This window comes from Podarcis gaigeae (assembly GCF_964106915.1).
Source record: "Podarcis gaigeae genome assembly, chromosome: 1".
NCBI classification, from domain to species: domain Eukaryota; kingdom Metazoa; phylum Chordata; class Lepidosauria; order Squamata; family Lacertidae; genus Podarcis; species Podarcis gaigeae.
Window position 1 is genome coordinate 30,567,085 of NC_139678.1, and position 21,705 is coordinate 30,588,789.

At 42.4% G+C, this 21,705-nt stretch overlaps 1 protein-coding gene across 9 annotated transcripts in view; it reads right to left on the bottom strand.

Moving 5' to 3' along the window:
- Positions 1–6,454: 6,454 nt before the first annotated feature.
- Positions 6,455–21,705, bottom strand: part of GPATCH2L (G-patch domain containing 2 like) — a 32,609-nt gene continuing 17,358 nt past the window's right edge. For 5 of the 9 annotated variants that reach the window (XR_014563576.1, XM_083736447.1, XM_083736443.1 and 2 more), the window contains 3 exons: positions 20,349–20,434; positions 14,911–15,008; positions 6,455–9,204 (listed from right to left, as the gene is read on the bottom strand). Coding sequence is in view for 7 of the 9 variants with exons in the window: in XM_083736447.1 (XP_083592573.1) it covers positions 9,131–9,204; positions 14,911–15,008; positions 20,349–20,434 (258 nt within the window). In the remaining 2 variants the exon portion in view is untranslated. The remainder of the gene's footprint in view (positions 9,205–14,910; positions 15,009–20,348; positions 20,435–21,705) is intronic. The other 4 variants (XR_014563575.1, XM_083736449.1, XM_083736445.1 and 1 more) reach the window with 1 other exon arrangement.

Consider the following 21,705-nt stretch of genomic DNA (forward strand, 5'->3'; position numbering starts at 1 on the left):
AAGAAAGTAGCCTCCAGCTATACATATGGCAGCTGAGAAACAGGTGAATTCCGTATCAGGGATCAATAGGAAAGGGATTGAACACACAGCTGTCAATAGCACAATGCTGTTAAATCAATGCTTCGGCCACGTTTTCAAACCCGTTTCCTAATTCACACTTACGACCTGCTGCATTCCACCACTAGGGCCAATATGGCATGTATTGCTCAGGAATCTTGGTTTTGGCTGCGATTTCAAGAGCCACAGGTTTTTACTGCTAGGCCATACGCAGCAACATTTCACAAGTGAAAAACATTGGGGCATTGGCATATTTCATCTTTATTCTCACACCAAGCCCTTCCTGACTCTAGCTGCTGCATGATGCACTCATGTGTTTTGCAGTAGTCAGTCCTACACTGGTTTCTGCAGGAACATATGCTAGCAAGCAGCCCTGAAGAGTTGCCCTGTCTTTCAGCATGTCATCTCCCAATGGCCAGCTGTGCTTATTACAAGACAGCTACAACTGGCAACACATTCAGAAAGAGGTCTGGCTCCAGGTTTGAAGCCCTCAGCAAAAAAAAAAAAAAGCCATCTGGTCAGCTGCTTCCTGCCTGTGAATGCCACTGGGATTGAGCGGTGATGGTGGCAGCGGTGTGACCTTCAACAGGCAACTGATCCACCCACCATCTAAATTTCCTACAATGCTCCAAAGCAATTCTGCATGTCAGGGGCCAGTGTAGGGTGGTGGTCTGCCGCCCATGGCTGTTGATGTCAGCACTATTCAACAACACTGACAATCTAGAAATTGGGACAGTTCACTCGCCTTGTGGGTCCATGTGCACTCATTCATTAAGTTGCAAGGGCAACAGAGTCAAGATGTTTCCATCCCATCGAGATGTGAAGTCTAGTTATCCAGGACAGGTGACTGAAACCTGATTAACTCAAGTACGAATGTGCCCACTTAAGATTATCTGGGGTGCATGGTAAAAGGTAAAGGGACCCCTGACCATTAGGTCCAGGTGTGACCGACTCTGGGGTTGCGGCGCTCATCTCGCTTTATTGGCCAAGGGAGCCAGCATACAGCTTCCGGGTCATGTGGCCAGCATGACTAAGCCACTTCTGGCAAATGAGAGCAGTGCACGGAAACGCTGTTTACCTTCCCACCAGAGTGGTACGTATTTATCTACTTGCACTTTGACGTGCTTTCGAACTGCTAGGTTGGCAGGAGAGGTGCATGGTAGCTGTCAATGATTCAGACGCAGGTAAAGCTTCACTAATACAATCCATATTAAAAAGGGGAAATCAGAAATATTTGCAGGCAAAATATATATCCACCAAGCACAACTATTACAGTGGTACCTTGGGTTACATACACTTCAGGTTACATACGCTTCAGGTTACAGACTCTGCTAACCCAGAAATAGTGCTTCAGGTTAAGAACTTTGCTTCAGGATGAGAACAGAAATTGCACGACGGCGGCGCGGCAGCAGGAGGAGGCCCCATTAGCTAAAGTGGTGCTTCAGGTTAAGAACAGTTTCAGGTTAAGAACGGACCTCCGGAACGAATTAAGTATGTAACCAGAGGTACCACTGTATATGCATTTCCCACTGTTCCAATCAATAGGGCTTTTCCAACAGCCAGGTTGAAGTGAACGAAGATTGCATACTAGAATTGCTTAGAGGGCTCCAGTTGTTAATAAAAGGAAATCACCAATTTAAAATAGGCCTCAATTGTTTTGTAGGGGACATCGGAAGCTGTCCTGTACAGAGTCAGAGCACTGGTACTGCCAACCCTGCCTTGGCAGTGACTCTCCAGGATTCCAGGCAGGAAACATTCTCAGCTCTATCTGCAAATGTCAGGGATCAAATCTGGGGCCTCTTGCACCCAAAATACGCACTCTTCCACTGAGCAATGGCCCTCTGCACCATCCTTTTTATGTTCCTGCATTTCTTTCCCACCAGTAGCAGACTGAATGTTAAAACCTTTTAACATTACACAAGCAGTTCCTCATTTCATTCATGTTCTTCTTATGACATTAAATGCTGTCTCAGAGTAAGGAGGTAAAGTCCATTTTTTGTCTTATACAAGTCTTGTCAGTGCATATTACTATTACCATGTAACTAACTTCTCAAATGCCATGAAAGACAAAAAAAAATAGGGGGGGAGGGCACAGTAACAAATAAAAATAATCTCAAGGTGAACACAGTGAGCCCATCTTCAATTACGTTCAGCAGATCAGTGTCAAGAGGCAAAACCTATATAAACCTTCCTGTCCTTCTGGCATCTAAAATAAGATGCTCAATTGCTTTGCTATTCATGGAAACATGGCAGTGTGCTGAATTTTTAGAGTATGTGATGTTTCAGAAGTATATTACTTCACACAGTCTGTTCAGACATGAGCCCAACTCTGTTCCCCTCTTTCATTCTAATTCAATAATTTGTGGTTTGCTAAAACTGCAAAGCTGGTTTCACCTAATTCAGTGTCATAGTTTGCACTGTAGGTAGCCGTGTTGGTCTGGCGCAGTTGAAATAAATAAAAAATTAAAAAAATGTCCAGTAGCACCTTAGGGAGCAACTAAGTTTGTTCTGGGTGTGCATGCACACTTCTTCAGATACCTTTGCAGAGATCGTTCAAATCAGATACTGAGTTGGGACATCACGTGAAACTATGGTTTAACAAAGTCAAGCTTTGTGTTTAGGCATAGGAAAGAAGGAGGCAGCCATGATTTGTTGAATAACTTATTCATTATGTATGAATAAGTTTTTGCACTGTACTCTGTAAAATTCTGACCTGAAGCAGTGCGAGAATAAAATCTTACAAAATATGTAGCCATACTGCAAGCAAACAAGCAATCTCTTTCCACAATGTCCCAGCCTGAGTTCCACAAGTGCAGAAAGATTGACTTACCTCATTTGGATGTTAGGAATACAGAAGAAGAAAAAAGTACAGGAAGTACTTGTTTATAACCTAAAATGTATCAACATCTTAGCACTGTATACCATAACCTGCGTAGAGAAGAATGTGAGCAGTCATTCCATCAGCCTCAAATTCACTACGCAGGCTTTTCTGATTAACACCCATCATCCTTAATTAGGATTGCCATATTTCAAAAAGTGAACATCTGGACACAAAAGTTGTTGAGCTTTTTTGCCCAAAGCTGATGAGCTTTCAGCAATTTCCACCCTGATGCTGTTTATAAGGGCCAAATACTGTCTATGTCCAAAAAATTCCATACTTATGGCAACCCTAGCTTAATCTGCACAGACTATACCAATTCCTGTGCGGATCATCCATACAGCTCCTGTAGTGCCAAACTATTGTGTTGGAGATGCCTCTTTTGCTAAAGTATCTTTCACACCATGCTCAGACTGAGCACTAGGGGAATTTGACATCTGGATGGAGACTTGCCAACAATTAAAAAAGAACACATGTCGTGGTTAGCAGGAGATCTTTATTTAATGTATTATGCAAGCTGCTCTCTAAACAGCATTTTCTAAAATAAATTCCAGAAGCACAACATAGCATGTCACTGGCCCCAAAAGGCGTTTGCAAAGGCCTTGAGAATGAAAGACTTGCCAAAAACTTGATTCACCCACAAGCGACTTCCGTGTAGTCAAGAAGCCTTATAGAGATAGCAAGGAGTATAACTTCTGTAGAAGGGAAGTGCCTGCTTTTACAAAACTGGCACAAGGATGCCCAATCATTTGAAGACAGGACATGTTCCTGCTCAGAATAGTTGTCCTTTAGCAAGTTTCCAGAGCTTACTCATATGAGCAGCTTCATGGAGTTAAAAGAAATAAAAGGGAAGTGAGCAAACTTAGAATAAGCCCTACATAACAATAAACCCTCACACATAGAGGCCAAGTTCTATGTAAGATGGAAAACATGTCACTTTGAACCTGTTTGTTTAGGTACTACCTTCTGGAGCAACAGAAAACAAATGTGCTCCATCATTTAGATCTATCTTCAATGTTTCAAGGTAGCATTCACATTGCCTCTTTTCCATGCTAAAAATACTCAGCACCTTCAACCTTCAGATGTAGGACTTGATCTCAAGGCCCCTTACTATCTTTGTCACCCTGCGCCAGACACAATCCAGTTTTTCTTCTGCCCAAATCTACGCGGTTATTATTTTTTACATGGAGAGAACATTTTTGGCATGAAGAAAGCATTCAATCATGAGCGCCTCCATCTGAGTCTGTAGCACTACAGCTCAGTCTCAAGTTTTGCCACCTCCATGAGAAATAGGCCTCAATGCAAGCACTTATTCTAAGCTCTTCCACTCTGAAATCAGAAACGCTACATGAATTGATGCAAAGCCTTGGATATCTCAAATTGTGATATGACTGACATATTACATACAGATTAAAATAAGCATTCACAAAATACTGCAAAAAGAACACAAAGTCCAACCGTAGTACAGTACCTGCAAAACAGAGTTATCATGAGTTCACCGGACAACTGCATTTGGCATCACAAATCAATGTGTCTAAGGAAATGTGAAAATTAAGGTTCTGCTGTAAAAAACAAATGAGGGAGGGAAATAGGTGGACAGCAAGTTCCCACCAACAGCTTTCAGTTGTAAAGAATGTTTTTATGTTCCTTTTCAGGAATTTGGTTACAAAGGCAACTAACTGGTTGCCTCTCCCAGGCATGAAGCTGTTGTTTAAAAGATAAATGCTTGGCAACATGACATATGCAGAGCAGTGTGGCTAGGCCAGAAAGTAGGCCCTGGCTAAGTAGCTCTGCATGGGGCTTGTCAATGGTATTTGGCCCAAACATGATATGCATCCAGCTCCATTACTCTAGGCAAAATTTTCAGCCTGGGCTGGCCCCCTCCCCATTTGCACTATACAGATACAATAGGTCAGCATGGAGATTTTCGCAGCATTGCTTCCAGTTTAATGCTAAAGTGCCAAAGGTAAGCGCAAACATCCAGTTACAACTGAAAGCACCCCATTATGTGCATTTGGCTCCTAGATCTGCAATGCCAGGCTGCAATGTTGAGGGTGAGGGATATTAGGGAGTGTTTCTGATGCTCCTCTTGCCATGTGTGAGCTCCGTGAAGCTATATGCACAGGGCAGTTGCCCTATGCGGCAATCTGCTTTAGATACTGCTTCTCCTTGTTGGTTTATCCACATGCCATTGGCAAAAACTGCCTGTGGTAGCAAAACCAACGCATGCTGGAGCCCAATGCAGAAGTCAGAGCATATAGGACTGCTCACATGGATACATGCAGCAGGTTTAGAGCATCCTGCACGTGGCAGCTGTTGAAAAGCCACTCTTATGAGCCACAGATATTCACCAGCACACTGCATCTGATCCCAGAAATTGCATATAACCATTATGCCTGGTAGCCATTGACAAGACTTTTACTCCATTAATTTGTCTAATGCCATCTAAAGCTGTATAAGCTACTGGCCATCATAACTCTTGGCAGCAAATTCCATAAATTCTGCACAGAACAAAGACTTTTGGGGAGAAGGGGGGTAGAAGAGGAGGAGTTTGGATTTGATATCCCGCTTTATCACTACCCTAAGGAGTCTCAAAGCGGCTAACAATCACCTTTCCCTTCCTCCCCCACAACAAACACTCTGGGAGGTGAGTGAGGCTGAGAGACTTCAGAAAAGTGTGACTAGCCCAAGGTTACCCAGCAGCTGTGGAGTGGGGACGCAAACCCGGTTCAGCAGATTACGAGTCCACCACTCTTAACCATTACACCACACTGGCACTAGTGTCCCGAATCTGCTAAAAGTTTCATTGAATGCCTCCAAATTCTAGTGTCATAAAGGAGAAACACTTCTTTATCCAGGTTCTCCACACATGCATCAGTTTAGAAGCCTTGTGCATGAAATAGACTTCATTAGATAAGAAGAGAGATATGCACACAGTATCAGCCTATCCCATGCGTTGCTCGTGGCGATGCTCATCTGGATGGACGCAGTGTTTCCCAACCTTGTGCCTCCAGATGTTTTTGGCCTACAACTCCCATCATCCCTGACCACTGGTCTTGCTAGCTAGGGATGATGGGAGTTGTAGGCCAAAAACATCTGGAGGCACAAGGTTGGGAAACACTGGACTAGAGAACATGCCTGAATGGACCCACAGTGTAATACAGAAAATCTTTAACTTGTTACATGGTTGTAATTTTTCAAACACTTATATACAGGGTCCTGTGGGTTCCACAATTGTGTGATCATATTTTAATAATAATAATAATAATAATAATAATAATAATAATAATAATAATTTGGCAGCTGTTACAGATGCCCTCTAGATTCTGTTCACACTTTTACTGCCTCTCGTTGCTTCTACTTTGTAGCTTGCCACCTCCTCCACCTGGTAAAACATGTGTTTTAAAAAGAAATCCATATCCCACATTGCAGTCAGAACTTGGCACAATATGCATTCCTTGCATAAATGTATTTTAGTCACAGAATTGAGCGTCTTCTCCTTAAAAGAATATGCATTCCTTTAAAGAAGAATCTGCCCTTTATTCTGTGGAAATTATTGTGTGGAATTCATAAGGTCCGGCTTACATGGTTCACATGCTAAACAATCATCCTATTTGAGTATGTGGCCCGTTAAGTATAGCAGTGACTGTACACCTCAATATAAGCATTTTACATTCTTACAAATTATTTCTTTTAAGGGAAATAAAAATCTCAGAGAAGCTCAGTGACAAAGCCACACACTAGCAAGTTTGGGCTACGTTTGAGACACCTTGAAGCAACCAGGTACAGGTTTTTGTTATATTTTACAAGTGTTATATGGGGAAAGCTAGTTTTAAGTGCAAACAAAATAAGGAATTGGTGACAGTGCAACTCATCATCACTTAATGCAACTCAGTTACTGATTATTTTCATCTGAACCCCATCTTAACCTCTGCTCCAACAACTACTGATTCCGTACTCTAGACACAGAAAAAGCTTTGCAAGATATTTGGGACACAGGCTAACGCCTATTGTGCAACATAGTTGTGTCTGATATGCTACAAAAACCAAGATGGTAGCTCACATTCATTTACATGGGAGTTTGCACAGGAGACAGTAACATGAGTAACACAGATGCAATGCATTGATAATGGTGGTGCTCTCCAATGTCTCTCAAGACTTCACGGATCCATTCAAATAAATCCTTGTCTCGTGCATTCTTCACACAGAATTAAAAGGTTCCTTTGCTCAGTCAATTTCAGAGTATTTAGGACTCAGAGCATTTGAAGATCAGAGCTTGTGCCTGGGATACATGGTTGGTGCAAAAGGCTCAAACACAGGCAAGGCATCACTAATGTGACTCTTCTAGTAAGGCTGCTCTGAATTATTTGATAAACCCAGATCAAATTCATTAACACAACCAGAAATGCTCTCCAGGGCTATCATTTTTGTACAGCAAGAACATTTTCTTGTGCCTGTATCACACTTTCCGTTTTATGAGTTGTAAGGCAAAAATAAGTGAAACATGCTAACCCTTCATCTACATCGAAACATCACTGATTTGCTTCTCATGAGAGGTTCTGTATGCACAGAAGCAAGCCTGATTCCATTTGCTCTGGCCTTAAGAGCGTATGAAAAGCCCCGCTGGATCAGACCAAAGGCCTATCTAGACCAGCATTTCCAGAGGCCAACCTAATGCCTACAGAAAGCCTGCAAGCATAAATCACCCTCTCCTTATACGTTCAAGCCAACAGGATCCAATCAAAAATATAATAGTTGACTCTGTGCATGCGCACCGAGGCACATCTTGAGAAAACAGCTCCACAAGGGAGGCTCCAGACAATAATCGAAGGAGAAGGATGTACTCTAATGTAAATAGTGCTAGAAAAATAACATGGTTGTTAGGACTTCTCATTTTGATGCTGGCATCTAGGAATTGGGACTATTTTGCAGCCTCGTTCACATATACTGGAAAAAGGATAGCAATGGAAGAGTTGTTGGGAGAAGGCACCACTCTCTACTATATAACACATCTACATCATAGTGAGTACACTGTAATCAGGAAATGTAGAATAAAACACAGTATGCGCTTCTAAGGACATACTGCCAAAAAGGGAGATTCCTTTTTTATACTGCAGGAAACATCCCAGCTTGAAGACAAGACAGCAAGTGGTTGTCATCCACAAAGGCTATTTTGAAACCACACATCTAAACGGCTATTCTCATAGCAACTTATGGAGTTCAGGTTACTGTCTCAAATGATTCTTATACTGTAATAGTTTCCAAAACAGAAAAAGCTACTGTTGGTAGAGTCCATTTCATTGTCATTCGCTTTAAGGTTATATATTGGAAAGCTTCCTGACATGACAGTCCCATTTTTGCATTTATGGTTCCACTGGCTCATGCAGTAGGATACACAGGAAAGAGGATTGCAAGGAAGGAACCATAGTTTAAAAGCAATACTAGGATACCCCAGTGATACAGGAGGAAAAACTGAAACAATAATGCTATATTAAAGTGGGGGGGAAGCAAACCTCAGAATACTGAACAACACGTTGCTTTTGGAAATGTTCCCAATATAAAATTCAAGTTACCCAGTTCAGATAAAACAGTTTATCCCCTGTTAACCTCCTCTCTAGGTCAGGGATCACTGCTGGCTTCTTTTCGGGTCTTATGCTTACAAAAGACACAGGCTCAGCTTCCCCAAAGAACTGAAAATAGAATTTCTTCTATTAAACACAGGACTCTGCTATCAACTGAGATGTGTCTGAGAAATGAAGAGCTTTGACAGGCGCCTGCAATAACCAAATACCATTTTGCATATGCCACCAAGCAGCTTCTGGGGCTAGAAATGAGAGTGCGCGACAAATACTTGCATAGCAATAGCAGGAACACTGGAAATATGGAAAACCCCAACACTGATTATGCATTTTTATATAGATTTACAAACATGATTTGCAGGATGAGTGGGGTAAACATATCATGCTGACAGAGGTGTGTGTGTCACATGCTAACACTGAAGAGATAGCTATTGCCGGAAGGAAAATTCTGACGTACTCCAAAGTCCAACATATTAAAAAGCCCAACTAGTTGACAAAGGAAGAGCTGCCTCCATCTAGTGCAGTCAAGGACCATCTCCTGTGGCATTTTCTTAGAAAGCTGCCTGGGGCAGTAGCGCTGCAGCTTGTCTCTGATGAATGGCTTCTGCCTGTTCAGTCAGTTCTGGTGCCTCTGGGAGTGTGGCACAGGCGGGCCTGGGTCTGAAGTATCTATGTGGATGGATAAAGCTGCTGGAACATCACAATAAAAAAGGAAGAGAAATACAATGAACAGGAACATCAAAGCAAGGTACAATTTGCACATCAAATGTTAGGTGCCAAAATCCACCGTATGCTTCCACTGCCATGACTGCCTATCCTTTTTGTTTACTTTCAGCCAGGTTTACAGGGCTCTAAAAGACTAGTATACTATGTAGATTCCGAGCATTGTTTCATTATTTGCATTTCAAAATGCTATGTAGAAAGCCACACCCTCTGCCAATAAATGCCTTGCTCACAGCCAGCGTGTTGCTGAGGAGGGAAGGGGTGGTCAGTCACAATAAAAACACAAAAACAACATCAATGCACCCTTCTCTTTATGCAGACTGCAGGGTGCCATGGGGGAGAACAGTGCCAATTTAAAGCATGATATGGATAACTCCAGAGCTTCTGTTTACAGATAGGTAGCCGTGTTGGTCTGCCATAGTCAAAACAAAAAAAAATTCCTTCCAGTAGCACCTTAAAGACCAGTATCTGAAGAAGTGTGCATGCACACGAAAGCTCATACCTAGAACTAACTTAGTTGGTCTTTAAGGTGTTACTGGAAGGATTTTTTTTTGTTTTGTCCAGAGCTTCTGAAAACCATTCCTGGTTTCAGCACTAGAGAGCTCCCAGCAGTTAAGACTTTCTTTTGCTCTAACCCAGGAATGGGGAACCCATGGCTCTCCTGATGTTCTTGGACTACAGCTAACATGAGTCACAGTCAGCATAGCCATTGGTCGGGGATGATGAGAATTGTAGTCCAGCAACATCCAGATACTCACCTCTGCTCTTAGCGTGAAAGTGACCTGACCAAATAAATAGTCCCTGTTCTGTGTTTAATATACACAAGGTTGTGTTTATTCTGCATCAAACAGAAATTTGAATTCTCTGCCCAAACAGCCAAAATTCTGTGATCAGGCTTGGACAAATTTGCACCTGCTTGCTCACTTTTGATTCTTTATTCTGCTTCTAAAGACCCTTGTTTCAAAGAATACATGATCTGCCACAAATATGCAGTTGGCAGAAAGAAATAACCCATTTTCCTTGTGGAAAAAGTGAAGCAACAACTTTAGGGATAAAGGTGGGAACCTGTCTAAGCACCATTTTAAACTCGTCAAAAATGCAGCCAAACTCTCCTGCTAAAAGAGAAATCAGCCTTGTGCAAAAGAAAATGGATGAAGTTCACTCGATTGTCACAGAAGCAGCTTGAGCACACCTTGCAGTGTCTACCCATGCTGCAGGAAAACGGTGGAAAGAAAACTAGCAATCCTTTTATTCGTCCCACTGAAGTGACTAAAATAAATTGAGCAAGAATACATTGCCTAAAAGGACACTAATGAAACCAGCTCCTCCTTGAAGACAGCTAGACCATGAGCAAATGCAAGCCCAGCTGCAAGAGGGTCCAAATGCAGCTCACGTTCTTAAAAGCTAAGGGGAACTGTGAGGCTATGAGACATGCCTAAAACAAGGGAACATAAAACTGTTTCTCAGGTAGATTTGGGAGGTATTTTGAGGGGGCGGGGCAGTCTCCAAGTCTAGTTAAGAATAAAATTCTATTAAGCCTGCTATAATATCCTGCTATTAAGCCTGCATAATAGCATCCTAGGCCTCAGCCACTGCCCAGCAATAGAGTAGGGAGTAGGGCGTCAAGTAGGGCAATAGAATAGGGAGTAGAGTAGGGCAATAGAGTAGGAAGAATGTTACCATACTTTCAACTGAGGACTATTTGTGGCGTCTGTCTGACCCACACACACAACTGCCCCAGGAGCATGTGGTACTGCAAAAGCCCTTGTGCAAGTGTGACTTAGGGTCTCCAAGGTAGAGCGGCAACAGTGGTGTATATAATAACCCCATTTTTAGGGATGGCAGCTGCTCTAGAAGCGTGAGGTGGTCACACAGGGTTCTCATGTGTGAACCGTTTCTTAGGGATTACCAAGGAATTGTAGTTCTAGATTCACCCAGAGTAAGTGGGCATGACCTTGTATGGGTGCCATTAAATATATATTAGGTTAAAAGAAAAAACAACCCTCCAGATTGCAGCTTCCGTTGCCACCACTGGATGCATCTTAAGCGGCCTGACTATCATCATCTAAATTCAGTCAAATTCAACAAAACTTTCTGTAGGTGGGGAGGGGGAGGGGTCTACGACAAAGGAAGATTTGTTGCTGCATGTTTAAGAAAGAAGCTAAATTCATCACAATGACAGGGGAGAGTGTTGGCAGAGATTTGAGCTATTTATTCTTTTAGGAAAATCCTATAAAGAATGACATGAGGAAGCCTCTATCTGCAGTCTTGTTCATCACGGTGGTGAGGAGTCCGATAACAGATGTATGCAGTAGCGTGATTTAGTGCCGGGAGCTGGCCCCTGATGTGTATTAATACAGCGGCAAAGCGGAACGAGCCTCTCTTCATCACTCATCTCTATAAAAGAGGTGGAATCCGAGATGGCCCGATGTTAGGCAGAGCAAGCCCATTTGTTCTGCTGACTGATGGAGCCAGCTCAGGCTGTGTCCTTCACCTCTCTGGGGCACACGGGTTGCATAAAAGGAGTTCACTGAAGCAGGACCTGGTCAACAAGTGAGATGAGAGCTGTTGGGCTCAGCCAGAGATCTGTTTTGGAGGCAGGGTCTAGTCCAAATGGGGCATCCTTGCTTGTACAACCCCCCCCCCCTCGTTCTCAGGCCTGGGCCTGAATGGTGACTCACACCAATCTTTCACTGCCAACACAAAAAGTCGTCATGTGAAGCTAGATCTTACAGTGAAAGAAAATTGAGTCCAACAAGCTAGTCAGAGAGGAAATGTCCAAGTCAGTGCTGATTGAAAGCATGCCAGGGGGAGAAGAATCCTTTGGCCAGAGATGCCAAATACATGCCCCATGTATCACACAAAAACCAAATACATGCCCCATGTATCACACAAAAACACGGAAAGATATCTTGCTTCCTTGGAATACTGGCTCTCATCTCTCCCCTCACGTTCTTTTCTAATAAAGGAGAGGGCCATTTCTAGCTCAGCTGACTGTAAACTGTAAATAGAGGTGGCCAATCTGTGATCCTCCACACACTGTTGGGCTTAAACTCCCATTGTATGCGACCATTAACCATGCTGGCTGGGGGGAAGAGATACACACAGGCACCCTACATGTCTCTTTCTCTCCACCCTACACTGCGACAATGTCCTCTATCTGAAAGCCCTGGGTTGCTCTGGGTGGATCTGAGCTGACCTGGGGTGATCCAGCGATGCCTCAACCCAATCTAGCTAAATCCCAGGTTGCCCCAAATCGATCTAATTCAGTTCAGGATCCAGTTGCATCCAGTGCACAAACCTGGTTTCAAATTGTTTTGTCTTATGATAACAGTGTATTGTTCATACTTTGTACATCCTTAGGACTGAAAAAAGGCACAATAAAACCATCAATCTAATTCAAGCCACTTGCCAGCTTGCCTGAGGCCATGTCTTTGGCCAGGCACAGGCAAACTCAGCCCTCCAGATGTTTTGGGACTACAATTCCCATCATCCCGACCACTGGTCCTGCTAACTAGGGATGATTGGGAGTTGTAGTCCCAAAACATGTGGAGGGCCAAGTTTGCCTGTGGCTGTCTTTGGCCCTCAGTGTGGTCCCTTCTTAACGCTACCTAATTAGGGACCCCTATATGAAAAGAAACCTGGAAAAGTAAAAAAGTTGCTAGAGAAATTGAGACAGATAGCATTAGAGCATGCCAGGGGCTACCTTTTTTGCCTTCTCAGAGAGAATGAATTTTCACAAAAAGGAACCACAACACAGAAGGAATATTTAATATTGTAATAGTTGTCTGCTCCAGATAATTTGTACGTAATTTGTTCCAAGAAATACAGCAGATAGCAACTGAGTAGTCACTATCTAATCCTGCATTTATTCCAACTATCACTGCACTTCAGGTTTCTTAGTGCAAGACAGGATCCATAAAACCTTCCTGAGACAACTGCTATGGACAAATGTTTAGCAATACTCTTCTCATTCCACTCACTGCCTCACTGACTGCTCCTCCTCTTTGCTATTCTTTAAGAAGTGTGTGCACATTCACGTATGCAGAGAGATCCATGAGCAGACATTCTGCTTGTGTCAGGACACAAGGTGCACATGCAGCTCTGTGTTTCAACAGTTTGTCGCCTCTCTACATACACACCTGCATCATCTGCTGCCTGGGGCAGTCACCTCACTGTAGCTAATTGTAGGGCCAGCCCTGTGGTAGATATGCATTGCAAGATTACTACTATCACCCACACCAACATTTTATTTTGTTACTAGAGCCTGTAGGAGTAGTACAAGGGTAGCAAATCTGCCTGCATATGCCTTTGGAGTGGAGGAAGCATGCCTGAACAGAACACATACAAAGCTGTGTAGAGACCGGAAACATCAAGGGGCAAGAGATATGGGGAAAAAAAACATTAAGATTGGCAATGAAGAAGGCACCAGTGCTGCCAAACCAAGGAGCTGGTTCTATTTAATTAATCCTTATTAGTGGATTAGTTGTTATCTCATTCTGTCCAAGCATTTGCTAATCAATGGGAGTTCACTTTTTTGGTTAAAATTAATGCTTTTTTCTTTAGGGACCAGGTGAAGATATTTCTCTATAACCAGGCCTTTAGCCGATGAATAGTCTATGGCCTTTTAAATGTGTTTAGGGAGGGGCAAGTTATTGGTTTGCTTTTGTTTTATTATGTATTTTGTGTTCTCATTTTCTATTTTTAAGTTGTTAGCAGCCCTATGATCTTTGGATGAAGGGTGGTATATTATTATTATTATTATTATTATTATTATTATTATTATTATTATTATTATTATATCAGATTATTCTTATGTGTGGGTGGCCTTCAATCCAATAACCTGCATTTTCTTGGGGTACCAGCATACTCCTCTCTCATCCAGAAATGTTGTTTCTTCTGCTTTAAGAAAACAAAGCATACTCTCAAAACACAAAACAGTTTCTCTCAATGAGTAAGATGCTCTTTAGGCAAAGTACCAAGAGATTGGCACAAGGGAGAAGCCAGCATCCATGTCCTATTTCCTTTAAGCTTTCCAAACACCTCACAACTAGTAGTTGGACTGTGTCAACCAGACTTTGCAACTGCTGGCCTCCAGATAGTTTGGACTACAATTCCCATCAACTTTAGGCAGCACAGCCGCAGGTCACTAGGTTGGAAAAGGCTGGGGTAAACTCTGTGCTTTTTTTAAAAAAAAGTGATGTTAATGTGCAAAGGAAGGCCAAGTTCTACAAACTAAATTACATGAGCTAAATTAACATGCATATACTTGGTTGCATGACCAATTCTGCCCCTGCTAGTCACAGAAGGCAGAAGAGCAAGGAAATATTATTAAGCCCTATTCCTGGCCATCAGGAGCTGCCTTTTGATTATTATTTTCTAAATATTTTTTACTGAACTTTTTAACAGCAAGCAAACTGCAGAAAAGCTGCCTTTTGATTATTCATCAGGCATTATCCAACTGACTGCCACAGTCACAAGGAGTAGAAAATGAACTTTCTGCATCCAATACTAAATGTGGCATTTGTGCAATGCTAGGGATACAACCCTGCCCTGGGAAGCCTGAACAGCTGAAAGGGCAGGTCTTTCTTAAAATTCAGGTGTTTTCCTGCTCTTTCAAAACAGTAGCCTCCTAAATCATTAACTATTTATAATGAGGTTTAGCCAATTTACCTGAAGTTGGGCTGGAAAGGGAGGCTGTTGCCATTACAGGCTTCCTCTTCCTCTTTATGTCCCTTGAACATGGGGGTCCGAGATGTATATTGGTCTGCCTAAAAAGGAAGAAATAAAGTATAATGATTAAAAAATTAAGGCAACAAACACCATCCTGACTGTCCCTTTATTTATTATTTGTTTTTTAAGTACCAATTGCAGGGCCACCACCAAGAAGGACTTGTTTCATGCACTCACCAACCTCACTGATTTCACTGGCAGGCACATAAAGCAGGGCACCATACACAGATCTTAAGGTTGATCTGCAGAGGTGGAAACTCCCAACTGCAGGTGAAGTTTTACTCTCTTGTCTAATAAGCATTAGGTTGGAACACTAGAATCATCATATTTAGGCTGGCAATAGAGCTCCCTCCACTCCCCCAGAAAAGTGAGCCTTGTTTTCCCCTATGCATAATGCAAACAAGATGGAACTAGGCATCTCAAGGAATCCTCTACAGTGGTACCTTGTTTTGAGTCCAGGATTCGTTCCGGAGCCCCGGAGGCTCCACGAAAGGGATGCTCGCCAAAGTGCCACTCTGCACATGTGTGAAGCGCAATTTAGCACATCTGCACATGCGTAAGCGGCAAACCCAGAAGTAACCCATTCCGAGGTTTGCCGTGAACATTTGCTGAAATGGACGGTCGACAGGACAGATGTTCACAGAGGTATTCTTGTACATTAAACAAGCACCCTTCTTGAAATGTACGTTTAATTGCAATTGATCTTCTGAGAGACAGCCATACAAAGCATTCCCTTTAGAACAGAAAAGTGTTTCAGTTGAAAAATATGGTCCTTTGTTATTATAATATCAAACTTAGGAATTTCATGAGTTTTCTAAGAACCTCAATTTTCAGGCCTTCTCTGTAGACTCTCAAACTGATAATACAGTTGAAGGCTCTTGTATTTTCCTCGTTTTAGAAAGCAAAATATATGGATTGTACCAATGCAAGGAAGGAAATGTGCTTATTAACTGATCGCCTTGAAAATAATTAGTTCAGCTATCCTCATGCAGAAGGAAACATTCAGTAGAACACACTTCCTATCAAGGGTATTGCTACTCTGACAGTATTCAGCTCAGCTGTTGCAGTTGTACTTACAGTTTCCACTGCAAATACCAGATGCATAAAAGGTGCTTTTTCTAAGCCTTGAGGTACCACCTGGGGCTATTTCTGATGCCTTCAAAGGTCAAAATTAATAGTGAGAACAGAGATCCTTCTCCTCTTTGAAACACCACCAGCCAGCTGGGCACCCAATTCTGATCTGCACATCATAGGTAGAAATCACTACAAGTTGCTCATCCCATCCAGTGAACACAACATCTTTGCATGCAAGGATTAACCCATTGCACAGCACAGAAAAGTGTCCTGGTAACAAAGGATAAGCAATTCATTCAAAAAAAAATCCCTACACATGTACTAGAGGACTGGCAACCAGACTGGCCTATCCAAAATGTAGCCCTAGGGAGATTATCTCCACCCTCTTCTCCAACGGTCAGCATCAGATGTGCTTTTAACAAAACAACAGCATGGAACCATTGCCACACATGTTCACATTACTCACGGGCAACTTTCAACAGAGGTCTCTGTATTTCTTTTCCATTATGCTGGCCACTAGCACCCGTCAGTGATAATACATACACACACACACTCCCAATATGGAGCTACCTATGATGATGCAGCACCTGCATTTGGCAGCACAGCAGACACAGATAAAGAGATGGTTTGGTTGTCTACTTGGCGTCCCTCCTTAAACTACATTTACAATCATATACCAGAAAGATGGTGACCCAGGATGAGAAAAATGTTTTCCAAGGGTTCAGAAAGGCACCTAATGCATTACTTCTGTATGCAACTCTTGAATGTGGGTTTCATAATGTAGGTTGATGGTATATCATGCTGCAGTGAGATTTTCATCTGTGGCCGCCACAGTATGGGCTCTGCTTTAGCACTCTTCATGGGTTGTATTTCCTCTGGCAACATGGGCCACATATTAATCCTGTCTTAACTTGAACTTGGCAGATCTCATACTGAGACCAGACTCTTAATAAGACCTGGTCTTAACCAGTGGAAAGAACTGGGAGGCTTGGCTCTGCTTAGGAAATCTTGAGCTATACTGAGAAATACCGTACCATCTCAGATGGCCAACTAGCCAAACACTAAGGCAATGAATGCCCTAAGCCAGGAACGAGGAAGCTCAAGCCCAAGCGCCCAATGTGACCCCTCCCCATCTAACTGACTCTTGGGACTCTCCTGACATCACTGGCCATGCTCTGTGCTTTTGCCTGGCTGAGATGTCTTTGACCTCTGGCAATGCCTTCTGCTTGCCTGGATGGAGAACTGTAACTGCCAACTTTTGCATGGGCAATATATAGCTAAAGTGTGCTTCTGCCCCATGTACCACTGGAATGGGGCCCCCAGAAACCTGCCCAGGCTTTAGGCTACAAAAGCTTCCTGCTCTAAGCATTTCCAAGGAAAGCAAAGACAGGGAACCTTTATTCTGCCACCAAGATACATGGAAAGCAGTAAGCTCAACCTGCTACCTCAATGCAATTCACATTGGTACTGAGGAACATATTCTCAATGCCAACTTCTTCATGCTTTCCACTTTTAAAAAGTGCATTGTCAAACAGAAGCTACAACAGACATGGCATGATTAGTAAATGCTTTGTGCTCTTAAAGAGCCGCAATTACAGGCATGTGAAAAGAAGGAAAGCGGTCCCTGAGATGCGCTCTCTCACATGCCTCCCAAGAAGCGGCAGGCCATTAAAATTCCATGATGAAGAATCAAAACAGCCTGGGAACAGCCAGGAGGCAATACAGCAAATTAATACACCAACTATCCCCAAGGAGGATGGCAAAAAGGGAGGGAAAGCGGGGGGGGGGGGGGGACGGGGACGACTCTCGTCGCTTTGCAAAATAAAATTATACTACTAATGATAACAGAGTCACCAAACACACACCCCCACACACCACTTCTAATGATGGGTGTGGAATTCCCAGTGCTGCTTCTGACACTTTGAGAGAAGTCTCACCACATCACAGACAGATAGCTAAAAAGAAAGTCTTGGTATACTACAATTTATACAGCCTTTTAACTGCATCTTCCAAGGAACCCTCCATGCAGAGGCTTCTCCTTGACACCAAAAAGCCGCTTCTCGCACACCCATGGCTCTACACTCAGCAATCTGGCTGGCGGCTCTGTTTAAATGAAGCAATGGGTTACAAGACAGTGACTATGCTACCTAGATGAATTTCACCAGAAACCACTAGGGAGGTAAAGAAAACATAGGTTAAGGCAGACAGGTGAAAAAAAACAGAATTTGCCTGATAACAGTGCTTCCAATTGCATAATACATTTGTGAAAGGCTTTCCGGAGGCAGACAGCGCTTATAAGAAATGGCAGTTTGAGCAGTAGGGAAATAATTTACCTGGCATAATGCTAGTATGGGCAACAATGGCCCAAGGTGCTGCACTTTTTGAAGGGTGTTTTTCTTTCTGCTACATGCCAGAATATTGTATCTCATAAGTAATACAGCCTCAATAAGCTTGGAAATTATGGGAGGAATTCACCTTGCGCTAAGCTGATCAGCTGTCATTTCAGCTTGCCTGAAGGAACAATTTCCCCACTCCTTCCCCTGAATGCTATTCCAGGGGTTCTCCAGACTGACCGCCGCTCACAAGCCAATTTTGGAAAGTGAAGTTCCTTATGCAGGTCCTCCACTGGTGGGACTAATTGATTTCCACCCATTAGCAGGGCCCACTCATAAATTACAAGCCCCAAAACATGTTTACTTGCTCACCTAACTGCATATATACACAGATGTCCGTCATCAGAAATACAAAGTAAGACCTAAAGCAGGCATAGGCAAACTCGGCCCTCCAGATATTTTGGGACTACAACTCCCATCATCCCTAGCTAACAGAACCAGTGGTCAGGGATGATGGGAGCTGTAGTCCCAAAACATCTGGACGGCCGAGTCTGCCTATGTCTGACCTAAAGCTTAAAAACATCACTTGGAATCAAATTAAATTCACTACCAGAAACTTGACAAGTTTAAGCTACTGGCTTTCATCATCATAACAGAATAAGAGCTGCAGAGAACATTAAGGTTATCTAAGCAAGTTCCTGCCATAAGGTAAGGTACTTCCAACCACACACCTCTACAGAGTATGTGTGCCAAATGACAAAAAAGTGAACAAGGTACTGAAGCAATAGGTTTAATAAACATTACAAATGGCTCAAAAAGGACAAGACAAGCTACATATTACAGTAGAATTTGCCCACCCAAGTCTGGGTTGTTAAATAATACTGAATCTTTCCATTTTAGCAATGCAAATGAAACCTTCTTGACCCTCTAGCACAGGGATGTCCAACCAGTAGGTCGTGATCTACTGGTAGATCCCCAGCTGATCCTGGTAGATCACAGGATCCTTATCGTGTACAAAACGTTATGTGGGGAAAGCTAAAAAAAACCTCTGTGCAATCCTCCCCAAAAAAGCTCAGCAACTCTGGGCACTTTCCTCCTAAAAAAAGCTCAGCAATTCTGGGCAGTCCACTCATCCCATGCATGCTCCTCCTCCCTCCAATGACAATGGGTAGATCACTGCCACTTTTTTATACTGGGAGTAGATCACAGTCTCTTGGGAGCTGGATATGCCTGCTCTAGCACAAGTCCACTTCACTCAACATTTCATCACCAGTCATGACATTCTGCCAGAACTATAGAACAAGAGTGAAAACTTCAAAGATCTCAAATGAAAATTTCTTCCTAATCTCACATATCCCTCACTGAGGCACCAGGTTAAATAATAAAATATCCTTCATATAATATATGTTGTCCGCTCCCATGACAATAATTTGAAGTGGCTATTTTGGATTTTTACATTTTCTACTTTTAGTTAGCATTTTCTTCAGACTCCCAGGCTAAATTGAATAATGGATAGAGCCATTCCTCACGTTTAAATTTTCTTTAACCTCCCTATTCAATTATTCCCTCGCTATTATATTGAGCTTTCTAATGCACAACACAAAGTCTGCTCCTTGTCCAGGTATCAGTCATCCAAATTCATTGGCCCAGTTCACATGTAACACTAACAACATATACATAAAATCAATTCAAATTCAATACAGAAACCAACAGAGTATTAACATTTTAATGGGTATTTTTAATGGTATTTGTTTTATGCTGCAGCGCAGTTCTGTGGTTGTTGTAAATCTCTCATTTAGTTTGCTGCCTTGGACTCTTGAGGAAAAGCAGGATAAAAATGTTTTAACCCAAAGAAGTAGAAAAGGAGGTAGAAGAGGAAGTCACCTATGCAATTTGTTTCTGACATGCATACTCCACAAACCAACAGATACCATACCATTCCTCACAATGAAAGCAGAAGGTGATGGTTACCTGGCTGTGCAGTGTGCTGGTGTGCACCTTCGGTGGGAAGCATCAGCAAGAACATCCAAAGAATAGAGAGGAGATAGTGGATTGAACTGGAAAGACAAGAGAGAATTGGTTAACAACATTGGTTAGTAACATTAACTGAATACAGACAGTTGAACTATCCTTACCCAGTCTCTCACTTTATCTGGAGTCTTACATTCCATATAGTGTGGCAGGCCAATTTCTGAGCCCACGCCACACTGCTCACTCATCTGGAGGAGAAAACCAACTGGACTTTGAACATACCTAGTCGAGAAGGAAACACTTTTCTCCACCCTCAAGAAAGAAAGAAAACCTCTACCAATTAGGTCTGTTTTCATTTGTACAGAGCTGTGTACAAAGGAGATTGACATCCACCTTCACTGTGAGATGTTTCTTTGATCATAGTCATGCACACACGAAAGCTCATACCAAGAACTGACTTAGTTGGTCTTTAAGGTGCTACTGGAAGGAATTTTTTTTGTTTTGACTATGGCAGACCAACACGGCTACCTATCTGTAACTGAATCTTTGATCATAGTCCACTTGAGAACCACCAGCATAGATGCCACTTTAGCATCACAAGAAGATCATTTGCAAAACTCAACTGCAGAAACAAATTGTTCTTTACAGAGAAGTGAGCAATTGAAGCAATCAGTTTCAACAGTACCAATGATCACAGCATACTGCATTTATTTCTCCAGAAAAAGAACAAAACTTTTACCACAACGAGAAATATTTTCTTCTAAAAGGCAAGAGAGCAGCACTTGAGGTTCTTTTTTTTAAAAAAAAACTAAACACTATTCAAACATTAACAGAACATATGATACAGTCCATGTGGTCCAGAAGGAGTGAATTAAACAGTTGGATGCCTACAGACATTCTTCCTGCATGTGCAAAACTAACATGTCAATGATACAGCTGACCTCAATGGCTTCCTCCCATGTGCATGAGAAGACTTTAACATGCAACTCCCCATCAACCTGTCTGTTGTAGCGTAGTCTCAGAAAGGCCCTGCTAAACAGCTGGATCATTTCAATCTTCAATCACAGAGAACTTAAATAATTAGTAAGGAAAAGCACCAATAAACTGCAGCATTGCAAGATGTCAGTTTTTACCCTATCAACTATCTCTATGGAAGCCTGCAAATTCCAACCTTCTAAACAGCTGTAGTGCCACTTACCACTTGCCCCCAACCAAACTTCAAAGAAATTCAAATTGCTAGACTAACTGTGTACTGCAAAAAAGCACTATTTCCTTTAAAAATAGATGCCCTCTTACTTTAATTTTGAACAATATAAACATATAAGTTATCCAGTTACTGGAAGCTCACTATAAAACC